The 18,436-nt window shown below is 60.9% G+C and overlaps 1 protein-coding gene across 1 annotated transcript in view; it reads left to right on the top strand.

The window, feature by feature from the left end:
• The first annotated feature begins 650 nt into the window (after positions 1-650).
• Positions 651-18,436, top strand: part of ARHGAP33 (Rho GTPase activating protein 33) — a 49,740-nt gene continuing 31,954 nt past the window's right edge. The window contains 9 exon segments of the mRNA XM_075122953.1: positions 651-822; positions 6,266-6,367; positions 10,481-10,575; positions 14,113-14,197; positions 14,755-14,841; positions 15,204-15,341; positions 15,820-15,912; positions 16,590-16,712; positions 17,022-17,099. Of these exon segments, the coding sequence (XP_074979054.1) occupies positions 697-822; positions 6,266-6,367; positions 10,481-10,575; positions 14,113-14,197; positions 14,755-14,841; positions 15,204-15,341; positions 15,820-15,912; positions 16,590-16,712; positions 17,022-17,099 (927 nt within the window). The 5' untranslated portion in view covers positions 651-696.

The raw sequence follows: 18,436 nt of genomic DNA, 5'->3' as shown, positions 1-18,436 counted from the left end.
AGGTTTGGGCCCTACACTACAAGAAGGATGTGGAAAAATTGGAAAAAGTTCAACAGAGGGCAACAAAAATTATTAGGGGACTGGAACACATGACTTATGAGGAGAGGCTGAGGGAACTGGGATTGTTTAGTCTGCGGAAGAGAAGAATGAGGGGGGATTTGATAGCTGCTTTCAACTACCTGAAAGGGGGTTCCAAAGAGGATGGATCTAGACTGTCATCAGCTAACAAGGAGTAATGGTCTCAAGTTGCAGCGGGGGAGGTTTAGGTTGGCTATTCGGAGAAACTTTTTCACTAGGAGGGTGATGAAACACTGCAATGCGCTACCTAGGGAGGTGGTGGAATCTCCTTCCTTAGAAGTTTTTAAGGTCAGGCTTGACAAAACCCTGGCTGGGATGATTTAATTGGGGAGCGGTCCTGCTTTGAGCAGGGGGTTGGATTAGATGACCTCCTGAGGTCCCTTCCAACCCTGATATTCTGTGATTCTAACTGGGGGGACTGGCTGGCTGCCGGGGTGGGGGCTTTCCCTCTAGAGACGCCAGCCCTATCTGGCCCCAGGGTAGGGGCTGGGAAGCTCAGTGCCATGTGCTGATGCTGCCTGTTGCCCCCAGCCCCCCCGTGGTGCCCAGGGCAGCTCTCTGCAGGCAGCCTGGGAGGAACGGATCAGCAACTCGACTTCCCCTCTAAGCAGCGCGACAATGTGGTTTAACCTGTGGGTTCCAGCTTCCTGCACTGGGCGGCCCGAGGCAGTGCAGAGTCACAGCTCCCCAGGCCCCACACTGGAGCCCCTGGTGCCCCCGGACACGGGCTCTGAGCCACCACAGGTAGGAGGGCCTGGGGGGATGCTACCAGTACCCTGGATGCCTGGGTCCCATGGGCTGGGCAGCACCAGCTGCAGAGTCCCGAGGGGGTGGAGACACCACCTGAGTCCGAGGGATCCTGGCCCGCTTGTTCAGTGAAGGCTTTCCTGCTCTGTCGCTTCCTGGCTCACGCCCCGCTCGCTTGGTCTGCCGCCTGCACCCATTTGCACTGGCTGCCCATCAGGGCAGTGCCTGGCTGGTCTCCTGCCCCTCCCCATACACCTTCTGCCAGGGGCCTCTGGCTGGCCTCCTCCCCATGCAGCCCTTCGCTCCCCTGCTGCACGTGCCCCTCCATCCACCCTGCCATCTACCCCTCCCAACGTGCCCTCTCCATCCATCCATCCACCTGCCCCTCTCCACACGTCCCCTCCATCCATCTACATGCCCACTCCACCTTTGTGAACTGGTGGGGGACAGGAGAGATCCCAAAGGCCTGGAAAGGGAAACATCGCACCTGTCTGTGCATAGGCACAATCTAGGAGCTCCTAGACCAGTCGGGGAGAGAGATTGGCCCTTAGCAGGTGGGGTAGTGAGACCTGACTGTTTGGGGCACATGGGTTTGTCCAGAACAAATCATGTCCATGACCCACTCTCCTCTGACAGGGCCTATCCTTGGGGAAGGGGGGGTGGTTGACATGAGCTATTGCCCCTTCAGTGAGGCTGTTGATATTGTCCCACGTGACCTACTGAACAAATCAGGGCCACGCAGCCTAGCCGAGTCTGCTTGGGGGCAGGTGCCCATTCCCAGGGGGTCGGGTCGGTGGTTGGCACCGAGTGGGGCCTGCCAGGATCAAGCCTGGCTCCGGTTTTGAGCACTATCTTCATCAGGGATTGGGCTAATGGCAGCTTGTAGCGTCTGCAGACAGCACCCAGCCAGGCGGAGCACCAGTGCTTTGGGGGACAGGATTCGAAACCCAAGTGATCTGGAAAAACGGCCCAGGAGACACCTGCTGAAATTCACGGAGGCCACGTGCAAAACACAAGGCTAAGGCAGGTCGATGCAATGCTGCCTGGTGCCGCTGCACCACCTCCATGAGCGGGGTATGAATGTCCCCGGGAGCACTTTTGAGTCTCCAGGGCACTGTCTGTACTGGGGTTAGGCCAGTGCAGCTGCCTCGCTCGGGGGGATTTTCACACCCCCAGTGGTGTGGTTCTACTGCCGCACGATTTGAGTGTAGCCCTGGTTTGAGGGGGAGCCACTGCCCAGGTGCCAGCTCGTGCTGCCAGCCTAGGAGAGTCCTGCAGAGAAGGAGCTGGGGGAGAGCTGTAGCTCACGAAAGCTTATGCTCAAATAAATTTGTTAAGCTAGATATAGGTCACCAGAGTAACACTAGTGCCAAGCCAGCGCCCGTGGTTCCAGCTGGGCCAGCAGGGGCCTGGGGCCAGACAGGAGCCACTCTGCAGCCGTGCCGAGGAGGCCTCGGTCAGTGTCCTGGGTCCGGTTCTGGGTGCTGCGCAACGGGGGTGAATGTGGCCGCTGGCAAAGCCACAAGGAAAGCAGCAAAGGAGGAAAGGGCTGGACCCCTGGGCTGGGAGGAGAGACTGAAACCTGGGGCCGGGAAGCTGGAGCTGAGACACTGGCTCTGGCGTGTTGGCAGGGCCAGGCGCAAAGGGCAGCAGTGCCGCGAGGCCAGCTAAGGTTGGACATTGTATGTGGGGAGCTTGGCAGGTGCCCTGGGGCAGGACAGGAACCTAAGCAGGGAGTCCTGGCGCAGGAGGCTTCTAAAAGCAGGGCAGACAGAGCCCTGGCTGGGCTGGATGCCCTCTCCAGGTCCCTTTCAGCCCCACATTGCTATGGGTCTATGATCCCTCCATCTTCCCCCCTCCACACATCCACCATCCTCCCACCAATCTACCCTGCCCCACATGCACCCTCCATCTGTCCTTCCCCACACCCACCCCTCCCTCCATTTGCCCCCCATGTGCACCCTCCACCCCCCATTCTTCCCCACACCCACCCCTTTCCCTGACACATATCCTCTACCTCTCAATCCATCCGTCCATCCTTCCCCACATCCACCTCTCCCTCCATCTGCCCTCCCACATGCACCCTCCACTCACCCACCCCTCCGCCCCTGCCCACACATATCCTTTACCCCTCCATCCATCCATCCCTCCATCTGCCTGTCCATCCATGCCCACGTGCAGACGTCTGTCTATCCATCTGCACATGTACACCGCCCCCATTGGCCCTGCTCCCAGACATCTACCAGAGTCACTCTGGTTCCTGACGCAGCTTCTTCTTGCCTCCCCGGGCCACAGGGGACCCTACTCCACGGGACTGGGGTTTCCTTCCACCCCACGTCTGTGCAGCTGGCATGTGTGTGCATGTGAACACTGCCCCCCCTTATAGGGGATGAGCCCAGCTCTGTGTGTGTACTGACCGCTGCTGGAGGAGCTGAGTCCCCCTCCATATGTGTGTCTGTCACTCACTGCCCCCCAGCCCCTCTCCTGCGAGGGGGTCCTTTCTCCCCCAGCCTCCTGGGAAAGCCCCAGCCCAGCTGTCAGCCCATCTGCCTTCCCAGTGGGCGGGGTGGGGGGGGGCGAGAGGGAAATCCCTTGTCCCCACCCCCCTTCCCTATACAGCCTTTTTTTTTTGTCTCCCTCCTTTCCCACCCTCCCCACTTGCACTTCCCCCTCTGCCTGTCTCTTCCTTTTGCATTTCCTGCCCTGCCCTCCACCCAGCCTTTGCGCCCCCTGCCACCAAGATCACCAGTGGGGAAACAGTGAATGTCAGGGACACTGGACTTTGGAAATCATGAGGAGGCTGGCAGGCCAGCTCCCCCCCCAATCCAACCCCGTGATTGGCTCAGGCTCTCAGCAGACCCAGGCAGCGTTGCTGGGTTGGTCACAGGTGGGGAAGCTCCCCATTCTCTCAGCGACGGGCACAGGCTCTCAGCAAACCCAGGAAGCTTCTATCCCAGGGGTTCTCAAACGGGGTTGGGACCCCTCAGGGGGTTGCGGTGTTATTACATGGGGGGGTGCGAGCTGTCCGCCTCCACCCCAAACCCCACTTTACCTCCAGCATTTATAATAGTATTAAATATATAAAAATGTGTTTTTAATTTATAAGCGGGGGATGCACTCAGAGGCTTGCTGTGTGAAAGGGGTCACCAGTACAAAGGTTTGAGAACCGCTGGTCTGTCCCAACCACTAAGGCCAGAAGCTTTAGCAGCCCGTGAAAGCTGAAGTTCTGTGGGACGTGATGGCACCAGCACAGCCAGAGACCACGTGGGAGGTGACGGAGCTAGCTCACAACTGAGACTCTGACAAGCAGCTGGCTTGGGGGGTGGGACTGGGGCATGAGGCCTTTCCCTTCCAGGGGGCACCAGCTTCAATCCAGCCCCAGCCTGTGCTAGGGGGTTCTGCTCTCTGACCCCCCAGCCTTGTTCCATCTGCAAACTTGGTGCGCAGGGCACTGTGCCCATGACAGTGGGACAGGCTCAGCCAGGCCCCCAGACATACCTGGCAGAGCCCCACAGTGCTACCGCCCCAGCCCTGCTCTCTGAAACCTGCTGCCCTGCTTGGCGAGTCTCAATCCAGCTGGGGCTGCCCTGGCGCTGATCTTGCAGCCTCGGGCTGGGCAGGGATGTGGGTGGGGAAACCTCCAGAACAACCTGCAGGGGGCTGCAGGGACCAGGGTGGGGGATCAGCAGGGGACGCTCTCCCCTTGCAGTCAGGGCTGGCCCCAGTGTGGTGTCGCTGGGTGGCTCTTCCCCAGCTGCCCCATCCCAGAGGTGGCTGCATCTCATTAGTGGACGAGCATCCCTGTGTGGAATTATGTGTCGCTATTCCCTGGCTGCCCTGCCCCAGAGGTGGCTGCATCTCAGCGCCAGGAGAGCCTTCTATGTAAGCAGTGGTGCTGGACTATTGATAAAGAGGACAGTTGTGGTGAGCACGAAGGGCATCCTAGTGCAAAAGGCATGGGGGGATGTGCATGGCGGGGCAGAGTAGCCTTGTTCACTGGGCACAGGTGAGTGTACCCAGGAGGATGTAGGTCAGGGGTGGGCAAACTATGGCCCGCAAGCTGTTTTAATCTGCTCCTGCTGGGGACTGGGGTCTGGGGCTTGCCCCGCTCCAGCCAGGGAGCAGAGACGGGGGCTGCTCCACACAGCTCCCAGAAGCAGTGGAATGGCCCCCCTCTGGCTTCTACGCATAGAGGCAACCTGTGCCGCACCCTCAGCTCCCTTTGGCCAGGAACTGTGGCCAATGGGAGCTGTGGGGGAGGTGCCTGCGGATGGGGCAGCAAGCAGAGCCACCCGGCTATGCCTCCGCGTCGGAGCCGGAGAAGGGCCATGCCGCTGCTTCCAGGAGCTGTTTGAAGTAAACGCTGCCTAGAGCCTGCAGCCAGAGCCTCCCCCCGCACCCCAACCCCCTGCCCCAGCCCTGATCCCCCTCCTACCCTCCAAACCCCTTGATCCCAGCCCAGAGCACCCTCCTGCACCCCAAACTCATCATCCCCATAGAATCATAGAATATCAGGGTTGGAAGGGACCTCAGGAGGTCATCTAGTCCAACCCCCTGCTCAAAGCAGAACCAATCCCCAAATTTTTGCTCCAATCCCTAAATGGCCCAGCCTCACCCCAGAGCCCGCACCCCTAGCCAGAGCCCTCACCCCCCCCAGCACCCTTCCGTCCCAGTCTGGAGCCCCCTCCTGCACACTGAACTCCTCGTTTCTGGCTCCTTCCCAGAGCCTGCACCCCAACCAGATCCCTCACCCCCTCCCGCACTCCAACCCTAATTTTGTGAGCATTAATGGCCCACCATACAATTTCTATTCCCAGATGTGGCCCTCGGGCCAAAATGTTTGCCCACCCTTGATGTAGGTGCACAGGGCCCAGCCCAGCGTGTGTGGCAGGGAGGCGCTGGCGCGAGACTTGTGAGTAAGCATGCACAAGGGGATCTCAGTGCCAGGAGCACAGCCGTGCCAGCCTGCACCCAGCTCACACTTAGCTCAGAATACAGTCCCCAGATTTAAAGCGCCAACAGGATCTGGCGACCCCCAGCCACTTCCTTCTGCAGTTCCCAAATGTGGGCAGGAAGCAGAAGCAGTATCTGCAGGAGGAGCGAGATCTGATCCAAGCAGCTTAGACCTTTGGGGATGCTCACCCAGCACTGATGTGCAGTCACCTCAGGGGCAGCTGGGGAACAGCCGCACTGCTGCACAGGGACGACTTGCCCAGTGCTGAGATGCAGCCACCTCTGGGTTCAGGGCAGCTGGAGAACAGTTGTGCATAACACCACACAGGGACAGCTCACCCAGCGCTGAGAGGCAGCCACCTTTGGAGTGGGGCAGCTGGGGAACAGCCACATGTAAGGCTGCACAGGGACCTCTTATTAGTGTCCCTGTGTGGCAGGGACCCTGGTCACAGCTGGACCCCATCAATTGACCCCCACCCTGCTTCAGGGTCTCCAGCCCCCCACCATGGAGCCCCGTGTGCGGCGCCGATTCTCCTTGGTGGACAACAGCCAGCAGAAGTGGATGCCTCGTCTGCGCTCGCTCTCCACGGTAGGGAGCAGAAAGGGAACTCGGCATCCCCCGGCCCCACCATGGGCACAGTGAGTGCTGGGGGGCAAGGCAGGGATTCCTGGAGGGGTCTGGGAGCTGCACCCCAATGCTGCTCCCTGATCTCTCCCCAATGCACAGCCCCCCAACTTCTCTGCCCTGAACCAGATATGCAGTCCCCCTCCCGATGAGTCTCCCCAGATTGGTAACTCCAAACCCAGACAGCGCACCCAGCCCACACAGAGCAGACCCCCAGACGGAGGCAGCAGGGACTCCCTCACTGACTCACACAGGCCCCCTTCCCTGCACAGCCCCCCAATCCCTCCACAAATCCTCCTGACCCTCAATACTTTCCATCCCCCCAACTGTTAGAGACTCCATGACCCACCCCATCACTTGCAGCCCTGCTTGGAATACTCTGGCCACCCCGTAGCCTCCATCCCTCCCCTTCCCTTCACCCTGATCTGTTCCCCCCACAGCCCCCTCCTGCACCCTACAGCTCCTTACTCCCCCCACCCTCATGCCCCCCATGCAGCCCCCAATTGCCTCACTTGTGTCATCCCCTCTCCACACCAAATACCCCTGGCACTGACACCCCCCACACCCTAAACTGTCCTGTTCCTCACACTGGGTAGAGAGTGGGCTGGGGGGGGCTCAGGTGGGGAGGAGGATTTGGGGGGGTCAGTCTGTGGAGGGCTGGGGTCAATCTGTGGGGCACTGGGGCTCAGTCTGTGGGGCACTGGGGCTGGGGGTCAGTCTGTGAGGGGCTGGGGGGTCAATCTGTGGGGGGAAGGGGTTGGGGTCAGTCTGTGGGGGGCTGGGGGGTCAATCTGTGGGGGGAAGGGGTTGGGGTCAGTCTGTGGGACACTGGGGCTGGGGGTCGTCTGTGGGGGAAGGCTGGGGGGGGGGGTCCTGATGTATCCTGTGCTGAGAACGCAGCCGCACACAGTGACCTAGGAGCATCCTCCCCCGGGGATTCCCACCCCCGACACTGCCACCAAGGGCCTGGGCCTCAGGAGGGGAGTGGGGGGCTGGGACTCCAGGGTTCTCTCCCTGGCTCCGGGAAGGGAGTGGGGTCTGGTGGTTACAGCGGGGGGGCTAGGACTCCTGGGTTCTCTCCCTGACGCGGGGGGGGGGCTGCGCGAGCCGGGCTAACAGAAGCCCCTTTGTGCGGGTTGCCCAGCTGCTGGCGCCTGGCCCATTGTGCCTCTGCCCCTTTGCATCTCAATGGGAACGTACCAGCGGGCGCGGCCCTCCCAGCCCCCCGGCCCCAGGGGCGCTCCCTGGGGCACCTTCCCGGTGGGGCCGGGCGTGGGGGGCACCCCTGCATCCTGCCCCCCGCCCTCCTCTCCCAGGAGCTTTTCCGTTCTCTCCTTCCCCAGGCGTCGGGGTGGGGGGCTGCCAGCGCGCGCGCGCTCCCCCCTCCCCGCCTCCTTCCCCGGCTCCCCTGTCTGTCTCCGTCCGCCTCCCCCTCCACGCCCCTCCCTCCGCCTGGCTCCTTCCGTCCCCCCATCCCTCCGCCTGGCTCCTTCCCCCGCTCCGCGGCTCGGAGCCCGGCGAGGCTCTGTTCTGGGGGTAGGAGCGCCCGTCCGTCCCTCTGTCCGTCCGTCTCCCCCCCCCGCCCCGGTGTGTGTCTCCTCCCCCTCCCCGTCTGCCTCCTTCCCTCTCTCTCCAGCTTCTCCACCCTCCCGCCCCATTGTGCCGCTCTCCACCCATGGCCAGTGGGAGCTGACCCCCCCACCCACGCTCCCTCCCTGGGGGGCTGCGGATGGGGGTCCTGTCCCTGCTAGATGCCGCCCTCCCCTCCGCATGGCTCCGGCCCTCACCCCCGGCTCCTCCTAGCGGTCCGGAGACACAATGGTGGTAAGTGGGGGGGGGGGGGGTTATTGTCTGGGCTGACGGGGAGGGGTCCCCATTGGATTGTGCCCCCATGTTTGTTTAACCCTCTACCCACCCCAAAATGCTGCTCGCCCTTCCCGGCTGGCTTCGGCGCCAACGCTCCCCACACATGCACCTGTTCCTTAGTCCCACCCCCATCCCAACCCCCATATATATATTTAGGGTCCCCTCCCCTGCACCTCTAATCCCTCTTCGGGGCATCTCTCAGGTTGGGGGCTCTATTCCAGTGTGTATTTAGGGTCCCCTCCCGTGACCCCACAATCCCACCTCGGGGCATCTCTCCGATTGGGGGTTATGGAGTTTTAGGGGTGTCTTCGCCCCATAAACCTCCCTGACCATAAAGATTTGGGGGGAAGACACAGTGCACACCTCTCACACTTTTGTGAGGAGATTTTGCAGGGAATCCCAGTTCCAAAATCCCCACACCCTCAAAATCCTCTTTTGGGGGGCCAGGGGAATCTCCCCTATAAATGCTCCAAGATTTGGCAGTCCCACTCCCATGCTGTAAGTATTTTGGGGCACCCAGTTTCTCTCATCAGTTTTTATTTGGGAGGGGGCTATAATTTTTCCAGCTGTCTTGCTCTGTATTTTGGGGTCTTGGCCCCTTTCTGCCTGAAATCACCTAGCAGCCAATCTTAGCCTCCCATGAGGGGTTGTGCACCCCACTTTTGCACAGGAAATGAGGGTCTCTGTTAATCCAGTGCGGGGATATTCTGCCCCCTAACCCTGAATGATGCAGCTAGATGGGGGAAATGAGTACGCACACCAGAGTTGTGCAGGGAGAGAGCCCCAACCCCAAACTATTGGGGTGGGTTATAAGGGGGCCAGATAGGCTGGGGGTGGGTTATGGGGGAGCAGCTCACCGAGGTATCGGAGATGCAGCTAGGTAGGGGTGGGAGATAAGGGGGTCAGCTGGGCTGGGGAAGAGGGAGCTGGGTTATGGGGGGCGCCTTGTGCTTTTCCTGGGTCCCCGTGGGAGGAACTGGGCCATTGCAAGAAGCTGTTATGTAACCCCCACCACGTGTCTTAACCCCCCCCCCGCCCCAACGTGGAGGTGGCGGGAGTGTGGGGGGGTGTCTCCTACGCAACCTCTTGTGAGAGGAAGGGAGGCAGTGGGGGAGCAGGGATATGGCCAGGTGTTTGGGGGGGTCAGTTCCTTGCGGGGAGATGGGAAGATAAGGTGCGGGGGTGGGGGTGTTACACTCCTGTGTCTGTCTCACCCTTTGTCTTCTTTCTCCCTTCCCCAGATCTGGTCTGTCGGGCTATGCCCCACAGAGCCCAGGCGCCCCCTTCCCCCCATGGCATCCCCCACTCCCACCCCCCCTTACACCCATCCCACTTGGAGAGAAGGGCCAGGCCGGGGTTCTGGGCCTGACTCGGTTCTGAGGCCATTGGGGCTCCCCCACTTGCAGTCAATAACCGGAGCATCCATGCAGCTGACAGAGAGGATGTGGTCTCCGATCCAGCCCCAGGGCAGGGAATGGGGCCTTTCCCCGCTAGTGGGACGCCAGCTCTGATGCAGTCCCAGGTTGATTTGGATTTTGGGTTGCAGTTTGGGGCTCCGTATGCATTTGGGGCTGTAGGGTGTGGTGACTTCTACCCCTCCTGAGCTGCCTTTGCCCATGCCTGTACCCCTACCTCTCCATCCCTCAACAAGGTCCTGCCCCCAAATCTGTCTGGTGGAAATAGAAGGGGAGATGTCCCTTTCCCAGCAATCCCCCAGCCTCTCTGCACAGTGCCAGGGATTTGGGGTTGATGGGGTGCTTTCCCAAAGGGTAAAATGGGGAGCTGCAGGGAGTGGTGGGGGTCATGGCAAAGAATATCTAAGCAGGCAGCTATTGACGGGAAACCTGATCCATGGAGATTGTTGCTCCGCAGGCTGCTAAAGCTAAAGGGGATGGGATTACATGGCGCAGGGGGGAGAACTGGGATGGTTGGCGTGTAGCAGGGATGCAGCCACCTCTGGGGTGGGGCAGCATCTCAGTGCTGGGTGAGCTGTCCCTGTGCAGCATTATGTGCAGCTGTTCCCCAGCTGCCCTGCCCCAGAGCTGGCTGCATCCCTGCACCAGACAATCTGTCCCCGTGCAGTGTTATGTGCGGCTGTTCCCCAGCTTTCTCCCCTGTGAGGTGGCTGCAACTCAGCACCAGGTGAGCACTTTGGGCTCCTTTTGGGGGATGGTAAATTGGGGCTGAGGTCTGTTTGATTTGCCGTTGCAGGCCCGCAGCACGGACAGTCTGGATGGGACAGGGGATGGGCCGATCCGCCCCCTGGGGAACACAGCCACCAGCGTCAAGGGGAAAGCCCCCAAGAGGTAAGCAGGGGGAGCCCTGCTCTGGGAGGGGCACCCCTATTGGTGAGTGTGGCATGACGTGTGCCTAGCCCGTCCATGCAATGGGGGAGTGAGTGGGTTCTCCGCTGGGGTCCCTGTGGGCTGAGCGGTCACCGATGGGAAAGGAGGGTTCAGATCTCAGGCTCCCCTCTTGGGGGCACGTGTCCCATGGGAGTCCAGCTAGAGAAACAGACAATTAAAGGGACAATAGAAAGGACAGCATCCTCTAATATGTGGGCTGAGATATAGCTCCAGGGGAAGGATGGGGCTGTGTCTGGGTGCCAGAGAGTCCGAGGGGCTACGGTATAGTGCAGGGCCAGGGACATGTCTTGGTGCTGGGAGGCCCGGGGAGGGGGATGTGTCTTGGTACTGGGAGGCCTGGGGGTCTGGGATATAGCAGAAGGGAGGATGTGTCTCGGTACAGGGGGTCCCAGGGCTGGGATATAGCTCGGGGGAGGAAGGGGCTGTCTGGATATCGGGGAGTCTGGGGCGCTGGGATACAGCGCGGGGACGGGGATGTGTCTCAGTGCCATGGGGGCTGGGATGTATGGGGGGGTTCTAGGTCCTGGGGTTCCAGGACTGGGATATAGAGAGGGGGCGTGTCTAGGTGCTGGGAGTGTCTGGGTGCTGGGAGGTCCCAGGGCTGGGATATGGGGGGGTGTCTAGGTGCTGGGGGGTTCCAGGCCTGGGATATGGGGGGGCATGTCTGGGCACTGGGGGGTCCCAGGGCTGGGACATAGCGCGGGCTTGTCTGGGTGCTGGGGGGTTCCAGGGCTGGGATATAGAGGTGGGTATCTGGGTGCTGGGGGGATCCCAAGGCTGGGATATAGCAGGGGGCAGGGGAGAGACTGGGCTCTGTCTCGCTGTTGGGTACATGGCTGTTACCTGATTAGGATATTGTGGGTGCTTGGAGTATTCTGGGGGTGCTGTATGCTGGGCAGTTGGAGTTTGAGATATAACAACAGTGGGATATAACAACAGGATAGTGTTCTGTCTGCTGTCGGGGTCCCCAGTTGGGATTGGGGTACAGCTGAGGGGGGATGGGTTCTGTGGGGTGGGGTACAGCAGAATGGGGATGGGTTCTGGGGGGTTGGGGTACAGCCAAGGGGGATGGGTTCTTTGGGGGGTTGGGGTACAACAGAAGGGGGATGGGTTCTGTGGACAGTTGTAGTCCCTGGTTGTGTATAGCAGGGGGTTGGGATATCATGGGGGGGTGGAGTACCCAGTGCTGTGTGGGTGTCAGGGTGTCAGGTTACTCTATGCTACCTGGCATACCACGTGGGGTTGGGTACCTCATGGTGAATAGGATATCATGGGGAGTTGGTACCCCATGTGTTCTCTGGGGTACAGCGGTGTTGGGGTTCCCTGCGGGTGGGTATGTCGTGCTGTCTGGTGTACAGTGGTGCTGGGGTACCCTGTGCTGTGTCCAGTACCATGGGGGTGGGTACCCCATGCTGTCTGGGGTACAGCAGTGTTGGGGTACCCCAAGCTGTGTGGGATACCATGGGGTGTGTACCCTGTGGTGTGTGGGGTACAGCAGTGTTGGGGTATCCTGTGCTGTCTAAGTGTTGTCATAAGAACAGCCCGGCTGGGGCAGCCCAGAGTCCGGGGCCTGGCAGGGGCCTGGGCCAGGGAAACAGAACAGGGCCAGGAGCCATCCAGCCCCTGGCTGCCAGTCAGCGGCTCAGGGACAGCGCGTGCCCGGCCCCTCCTCCAGGAACTTAGCTCGTTCTTTGAACCCTGTTACACTTCTGGCCCCCCCACAACTGGCGGTGAGTTCTCCAAGCTGGCTGTGCGCTCAGTCCATCCTTCTGTTTGTCTGAAACCTGCTGCCTGGTAATTTCCCTGGATGCCCTTAGCCCATGTTAGCTGAAGGGGTAAATAACACCCCACAGTCTCTCCCTCCACCCCAGACAGGCTTTTAGAGCCCTCTGGCCTACCCCCTCAATCCGCTCATTTCCAAGCTGAACAGTCCCAGGCCTTTGACTCTCTCCTCGTCCCCTGTTCCCTTCCCTGCACTTTGCCCAGGTCTCTGCTAGGCAGGGGCCTGGATCTGCAGGCAGGCAGTGTCCCCGGGGTGGTGTCCTGGGATAGTGTCCCCAGGCAGTGTCTGTCACAGAGTCACCGGGCGATGCTCTGGAACTGCTCCGTATGAAGCCAGCCGGGACTCTGAAGGAGCCTCCTCTCTGTGAGCTACGCTGTCTCCAGGGCAAGAAGCTTCGACCTTCTCGGAGCATTCAGCATCCCCTTCCACACCGTGCACTTCCCGCAGTGAGTCTGCTGGGGCAGGGCTCCCGGGGAAGCCAGAGGGCCCTGCATCCCAACTCCACAGACAGCAGTGACTCGCAGCCAGCCGGTAAAACAGGTTTATTATTCGACAGGAACACAGCGTAGAACAGAACTTGTTAGCAAGTCCATTTTGGGAGTCTTGGGCCAGACTCCCTGGACTCCCCCTCTTCCAGTCCCCGCAAGTAGAGTTCCAGCTTCCAGCGACCCGAACTCAGATACCCCTGTTGCTCCTCCTCCTTCTCTTTGTCTCGCTTCCCGGCCAAAGAGTCAGTTGGTTGCATCCCCCTCCTGGTCTCAGGTTAGGAAGGGCACCGGCCATAGCATACGTGCAGGCAGCTGGAGCAGCCTCACCTGCCCCAGAGGTCTCAGCCAAAGTCACACACCCCTATTCCCACCACTGAGGTATTGGTGCAGCACACAGGGAAACTGAGGCACACACAGTATTCATGCAAAACAGTAAGACTCACATACAACATAATAAGGGAAAATCCCCCCTTGGTGGTGGTGTCCCCAGCGGTGTCCCCGGGCAGTGTCTGGGGCGTGTGCACCCGGGGTTCACACGGCGCCGGTGTTACGAGATTTTTCTCTCTGATGATCTGTCCCCGTCCCAAGGGTTTCTGGTGCTGCGCAGTTGCAGAGAGCAGCCCACATGGATGCCTGGCTCTTGCTCAGTCACACCCCACCCTCCTTCTAAATAGTGGGATTATTTATCGTTGGGTACCACGGCATGTTGGGGTAATCTATGCTTTGAGGGGTACCATGAAGGGATCAGGGTACCCAGTGCTGTGTGGGGTACAACAGGGATGGGGTACAGTGGGGTGCTTCATGAGGCACACTGGGGTACAGTGGGGACAGTGGGGTACAATGGGGGTGCTGTGGGGTGCAGCGGGGGTGGGGTACAGTGGGGTGCTGTGTGGGGCACACTGGGGGACAGTGGGGACAGTGGGGATGGGGTGCTGTATGGGGTACAGCAGGCGTGGGTTACAGTGAGGTGTTGTGTGGGACACACTGGGGGACAGTGGGGATAGGGTGGGGTGCTGTGTGGGGTACAGCGGGTGTGGGGTGCTGTGTGGAACACACAGGGGGACTAGGGACAGTGGGGGTGGGGTGCTTTGTGGGGTACAGCAGGGTGGGGTTCAGTGTGGTGCTGTGTGGGTTGCAGCAGGGGTGGGGTACAGTAGGATGCTGTGGGGGCACAATGGGGTACAGTGTGGTGTCCTCTCCCCCCAGGCTGTCCATCACCCGAGCCCATTTCCCCAAGCTGGCTGAATGCGCCCACTTCCACTACGAGGCCGTGGACTTTGGACACATCCAGGTGAGCAACCACCGTGGCCCCCTGGGGAGCCCCAATCCCTGATGCCTGGGTCCCCCCTGGAATCCCTCTTCCTGTACCCCTGGTCCCCTCCCCAGAGAGCCTCTTCCCCGACTCCTAAGTCCCATCCAGGCAATCCTCTTCCCAGGTGCTGCCCGAGTCCTTTCTGGGCGAGGATGGTTGGTCACCCGGATGCCTGGGTCCAATTTGGGGGGCTTTTCTGGTTGCCTAGGTCCCATGTACAGGGACAGGTGGGGGGTCATCTCCCAGACAGCTGGGTCCTTGGGGAGGTGGGAGCGTCTCTTGCTGGAGCAGAAACTGTGGAGGGCTACCTAGACATTGGGTCCCAACTGGGGATCAGATGCAGGTTTGGTGTCGGGTTGGGGACTGAACTCCCAAACGCTTGGGTTCTCTCCCAGACACTTGGGTTCTCTCTCCTGGGATAAGGGGGGACATTCAGGGGATCTGGACTGAGCATGCTCCAAGTGATGCCGGGGAGACAACTTGCCCCGGATGCCTGGGTCCCTCAAGGGCACCTCTCACCCACTGTATGCCCACAGCTCCTGCTGGCCTCCGAGCAAGGGGAGGGGCTGCCTGGTACCCTGGGGGACGGGGAGCTGCTCTTCATCGTCCAGGTCACCTGCCAGGTGAGTGGAGCCCCCCTCCCAGCCCCCCATTCCCAATCTTCCCCAGAGCCCCCCCTTCCTGACCCTCCCATTCCCAACCTGGGTCCCTCCTCTCCAGCTGGGGTCCCCTCTGCCATGCCAACTGCTGAGGGGGAGAGGGGACCCACCCCCTCCCCTTTCCCCTGCAGTCCCCCCTTGGTCCATCCTGTCGTGCCCCACAGTGGCACCCCACACAGTGCCACTGCTCCCCACTTTCCTTCTTTAGACCCCCAGATCCATCCCCCACTCCGTCCTCAGCTGCCACAGCACCTCCCAGCCCCACCTCACCAGTGTCCCCCTCCCTCGCCCCCAGCTGACATCCCACTTTGCCTCCCACCCCGCAGGGGAAGACGTGGCCCGTTCACCGCAGCTATGAGGAGTTCTGCAGGCTGGACGGGCACCTGCACTGCTGCATCTTCGACCGCCGCTTCTCCCAGCTGCCCGAGCTGCCACCGCCCTGCCAGGCCCGGGAACAGGCTGAGGTGAGTCATGGGGGGTGCTGGGCAGAGCTTGGGGACTTGCTCTGTGCCTGTTCCCAGGCTGCCCCAGCCCAGAGGTGGCTGCATCTCAGTGCTGGGCGAGCCATCCCCGGGTGGCATTATGTGTGGCTGTTCCCCGGCTGCCCTGCCCTAGAGGTGGCTGTATCTCAGCACTGGGCGAGGTGTCCCCAGGCAGCATTACATGTGGCGGTACCCCGGCTGCACAACACCTGAGGTGGCTGTATTTCAGCACTGGGCGAGCTGTCCCTCAGCATTATGTGCAGCTGTTCCCCGGCTGCCCCACCCCAGAGGTGGCTGCATCTCCGTGCCAGGCAAACCTTCCCTGGGCGGCATTATGTGTGGCTGTTCCCCAGCTGCCCTACCCCAGAGATGGCTGAATCTCAGCACAAGACGAGCCTTCGCTGTGGGGCAGACATGAGGGGGGTGGTTGCCAGGCCCTGACTCTGCTTCTGCCCCCTAGATGCTGGCCCCAGTCCTGCGGCAGTATCTGGAGAAGCTCTCTGCCATTGTGGACAGCAACATTAACTGCGGGCCCGTCCTCACCTGGATGGAGGTGAGATGGGGGGGCAGGAAAGGTAGGGGCTGTTCAGCACGGGACCCGCACCCAGTCAGACCCATGGGCCTGTTCTGCCCACCATCCACCCCCACACCGGCCCCCAGCCCTGTCCAGGCTGGTAACCCCACACACCCCCGTCAGACCCACAGGGCTATTCTGCCTGGCATCCACCCCCACACCGGCTCCCGGTCCTGTCCAGGCCGGTAACCCCACACACCCCCGTCAGACCACAGGCCTGTCCCGCCCCGCATCCACACCCACACCAACCCCCGGCCCTGTCGAGGCCAGTAACCCGCCACCCCCGCACCAGACCCGGCCCCTGTCCAGACCGGTAATCCCACACCCACACGGCCCAGGCCGCGCAGCATCCCCCCACCTCCTCATCAGACCCATGAGCCCATCCAGCCTGGCATCCACCCTACCCCTGGTCAGACCCACAGCCCCTCCTGCCCTCCCCCCTGCCAATCAGACTTACAGTCCCCCAGCCCTGTATCCCTCCCATCAGACCTATAGGCCTTCCAGCCCAGTATCGGCCCCACCCCTGACCACCTACAGCCCCCTCCTGCCCTCCCCCCCATCAGACCCAAAGCTCACCCCACCCCCCCAGATCAGACCCACGCCCCATCCAGTCTTCCCCTTGCCACATGCTCATCCTTGCACCTCCTCTGTTGCAGATCGATAACCATGGCAACCGGCTGCTGGTGAACGAGGAGGCCTCTATCAACGTCCCAGCCATCGCGGCCGCCCATGTCATCAAGCGCTACACGGCCCAGGCCCCTGATGAGCTGTCCTTCGAGGTGAGGTGTGGAGGGGCACCACCAACCCCACAGCCCCCTTCCCCTCTGGCTGGAGCACTGTCCTGGGGAAGCTCACAGCACTGGAGCCCCCTTCCAACCCAACTGGGGCACTGGCCTGGGGAATCTCACAGCACCAGAGCTCTTTCCCCTTCTGACTGGGGCACTGCCCTGGGGAAGCTCACAGCCCTGGAGCCCCCTCCCGCTCTGGCTAGGGCACTGCCCTGGGGAAGCTCACAACTCCAGAACCCCCTCTGGGGCACTGCTCTGTGGGGCTCGGGGTCCCCCTGACTGTCTCTCTGCTCAGCGCAGGTCGGGGACATTGTGTCAGTAATCGACATGCCCCCCAAGGAGGAGATCAGCTGGTGGCGAGGAAAGCACGGATTCCAGGTGGGTGTGGGGCTTGGGGAGGGTCTGCGAGGGGGAGGGGGAGGGCTTCCTGCTGGACATTGCCCCCCCATGCCTGGGTCACCGTGGGGGGGGGGGCTGCATGGGAGAGCCAGGGGCATGGGGGCACATGGGGGGGTGGGAATGCAGGGTGGGGGGCAGCTCGGGGCATGGGGAGTCGCCGCTCCGGCTGAGCTGCCCCACTGGCTCCTGGGGTCTGGGCAGTGTCTGGTCCCTGGTCCTGCCACTGGGTCCCCCCAGCACGCACCCCATGGCTGACTTCCCCCCCGGCTACGGCAGTGAGCCCCCATGGCGCAGATGCCTGGCAGGCCTGGCACGGGGCGTCACGCAGGCTTAACCATTGCTCACTAGCTGTCCAGGTGGATGCTTGCCATCTGCACTGCAGTTGCCTGGCCCCAAGGAGGCGAACCCACTTAGCAAGGGAATGAAGCTAAACGGAATTCAGGCTGCTTCAGTTTGGGAGGAGGAACTGAATGCGATTTAACTTGGGCTTGGTCTACTCTGAAAATTGATCCTGGTACAGCTCCCTCAGTCTGGGGTGTCAGACCTTCCCATCCCAGGCCAGAGCAGAACAGACCCAGCCGTGTCGACAGAGGAGGGCTTCCATCGGTGTGCCGTGCTGGGTGTGTATGTATGCGCCTGCAGAAGAGCCTCTGTTGGCGTAGGCTGCATCTACACCAGGGGGCTCTGGGGGCAGAGGGTCTGTCATAGCCATTGGCACGCAGGAACGGGCATCCAGATTCACGGGTGGAGGGTTAATTCGGATTTAGTGTTGGTAAATTAATTTGGATTTGCTGTTGTTAGGTTAATCCGAATTCGCAGTTAAAGTGGTTTAGGAAAGGAAATCTGGATTCACTGGTGATGGTTTAATACAGATTCATTATTAAAGTGGATTAGGTCAGGAAATCCAGATTTGCTGTTGGTGGGGTAATATACATTCACTCTAGGTTGGTTAATCCAGATTCACTGTTGGTGGGTTAATCCAGATTTGCTAGGAAAATGGATTAGGAAAGAAATCCAGATTTGCGATTGGTGCGTTAATCTGGATTCACTGGTAGTAGGTTAATCCAGATTGGATGTTAAAGTGGATTAGTTAAATGGCGGTGTGGAAGTTGTGACGGAGTCACAGGCCCGATGTGCCGGACATGCTCTGTATGAAGCCAGTCAGGACTCTGGGGTGGCGTGACTCCCCTCAGGGCACACTGCCCACAGCAAGGAGCCTCCTTGGCTATGGCCTTCCTGGTCTGACCTCAGAGCATGCAGCATCCCTGTTCATACCATACACTTCCCCTTGGCGAGTCCAGCTGGACAGGACCTCT

This window comes from Caretta caretta, chromosome 24 (assembly GCF_965140235.1).
Source record: "Caretta caretta isolate rCarCar2 chromosome 24, rCarCar1.hap1, whole genome shotgun sequence".
Taxonomy (NCBI): Eukaryota; Metazoa; Chordata; order Testudines; family Cheloniidae; genus Caretta; species Caretta caretta.
Note: the sequence above shows the minus strand (reverse complement) of the source record. Positions and strands in the feature narration are given on the sequence as shown.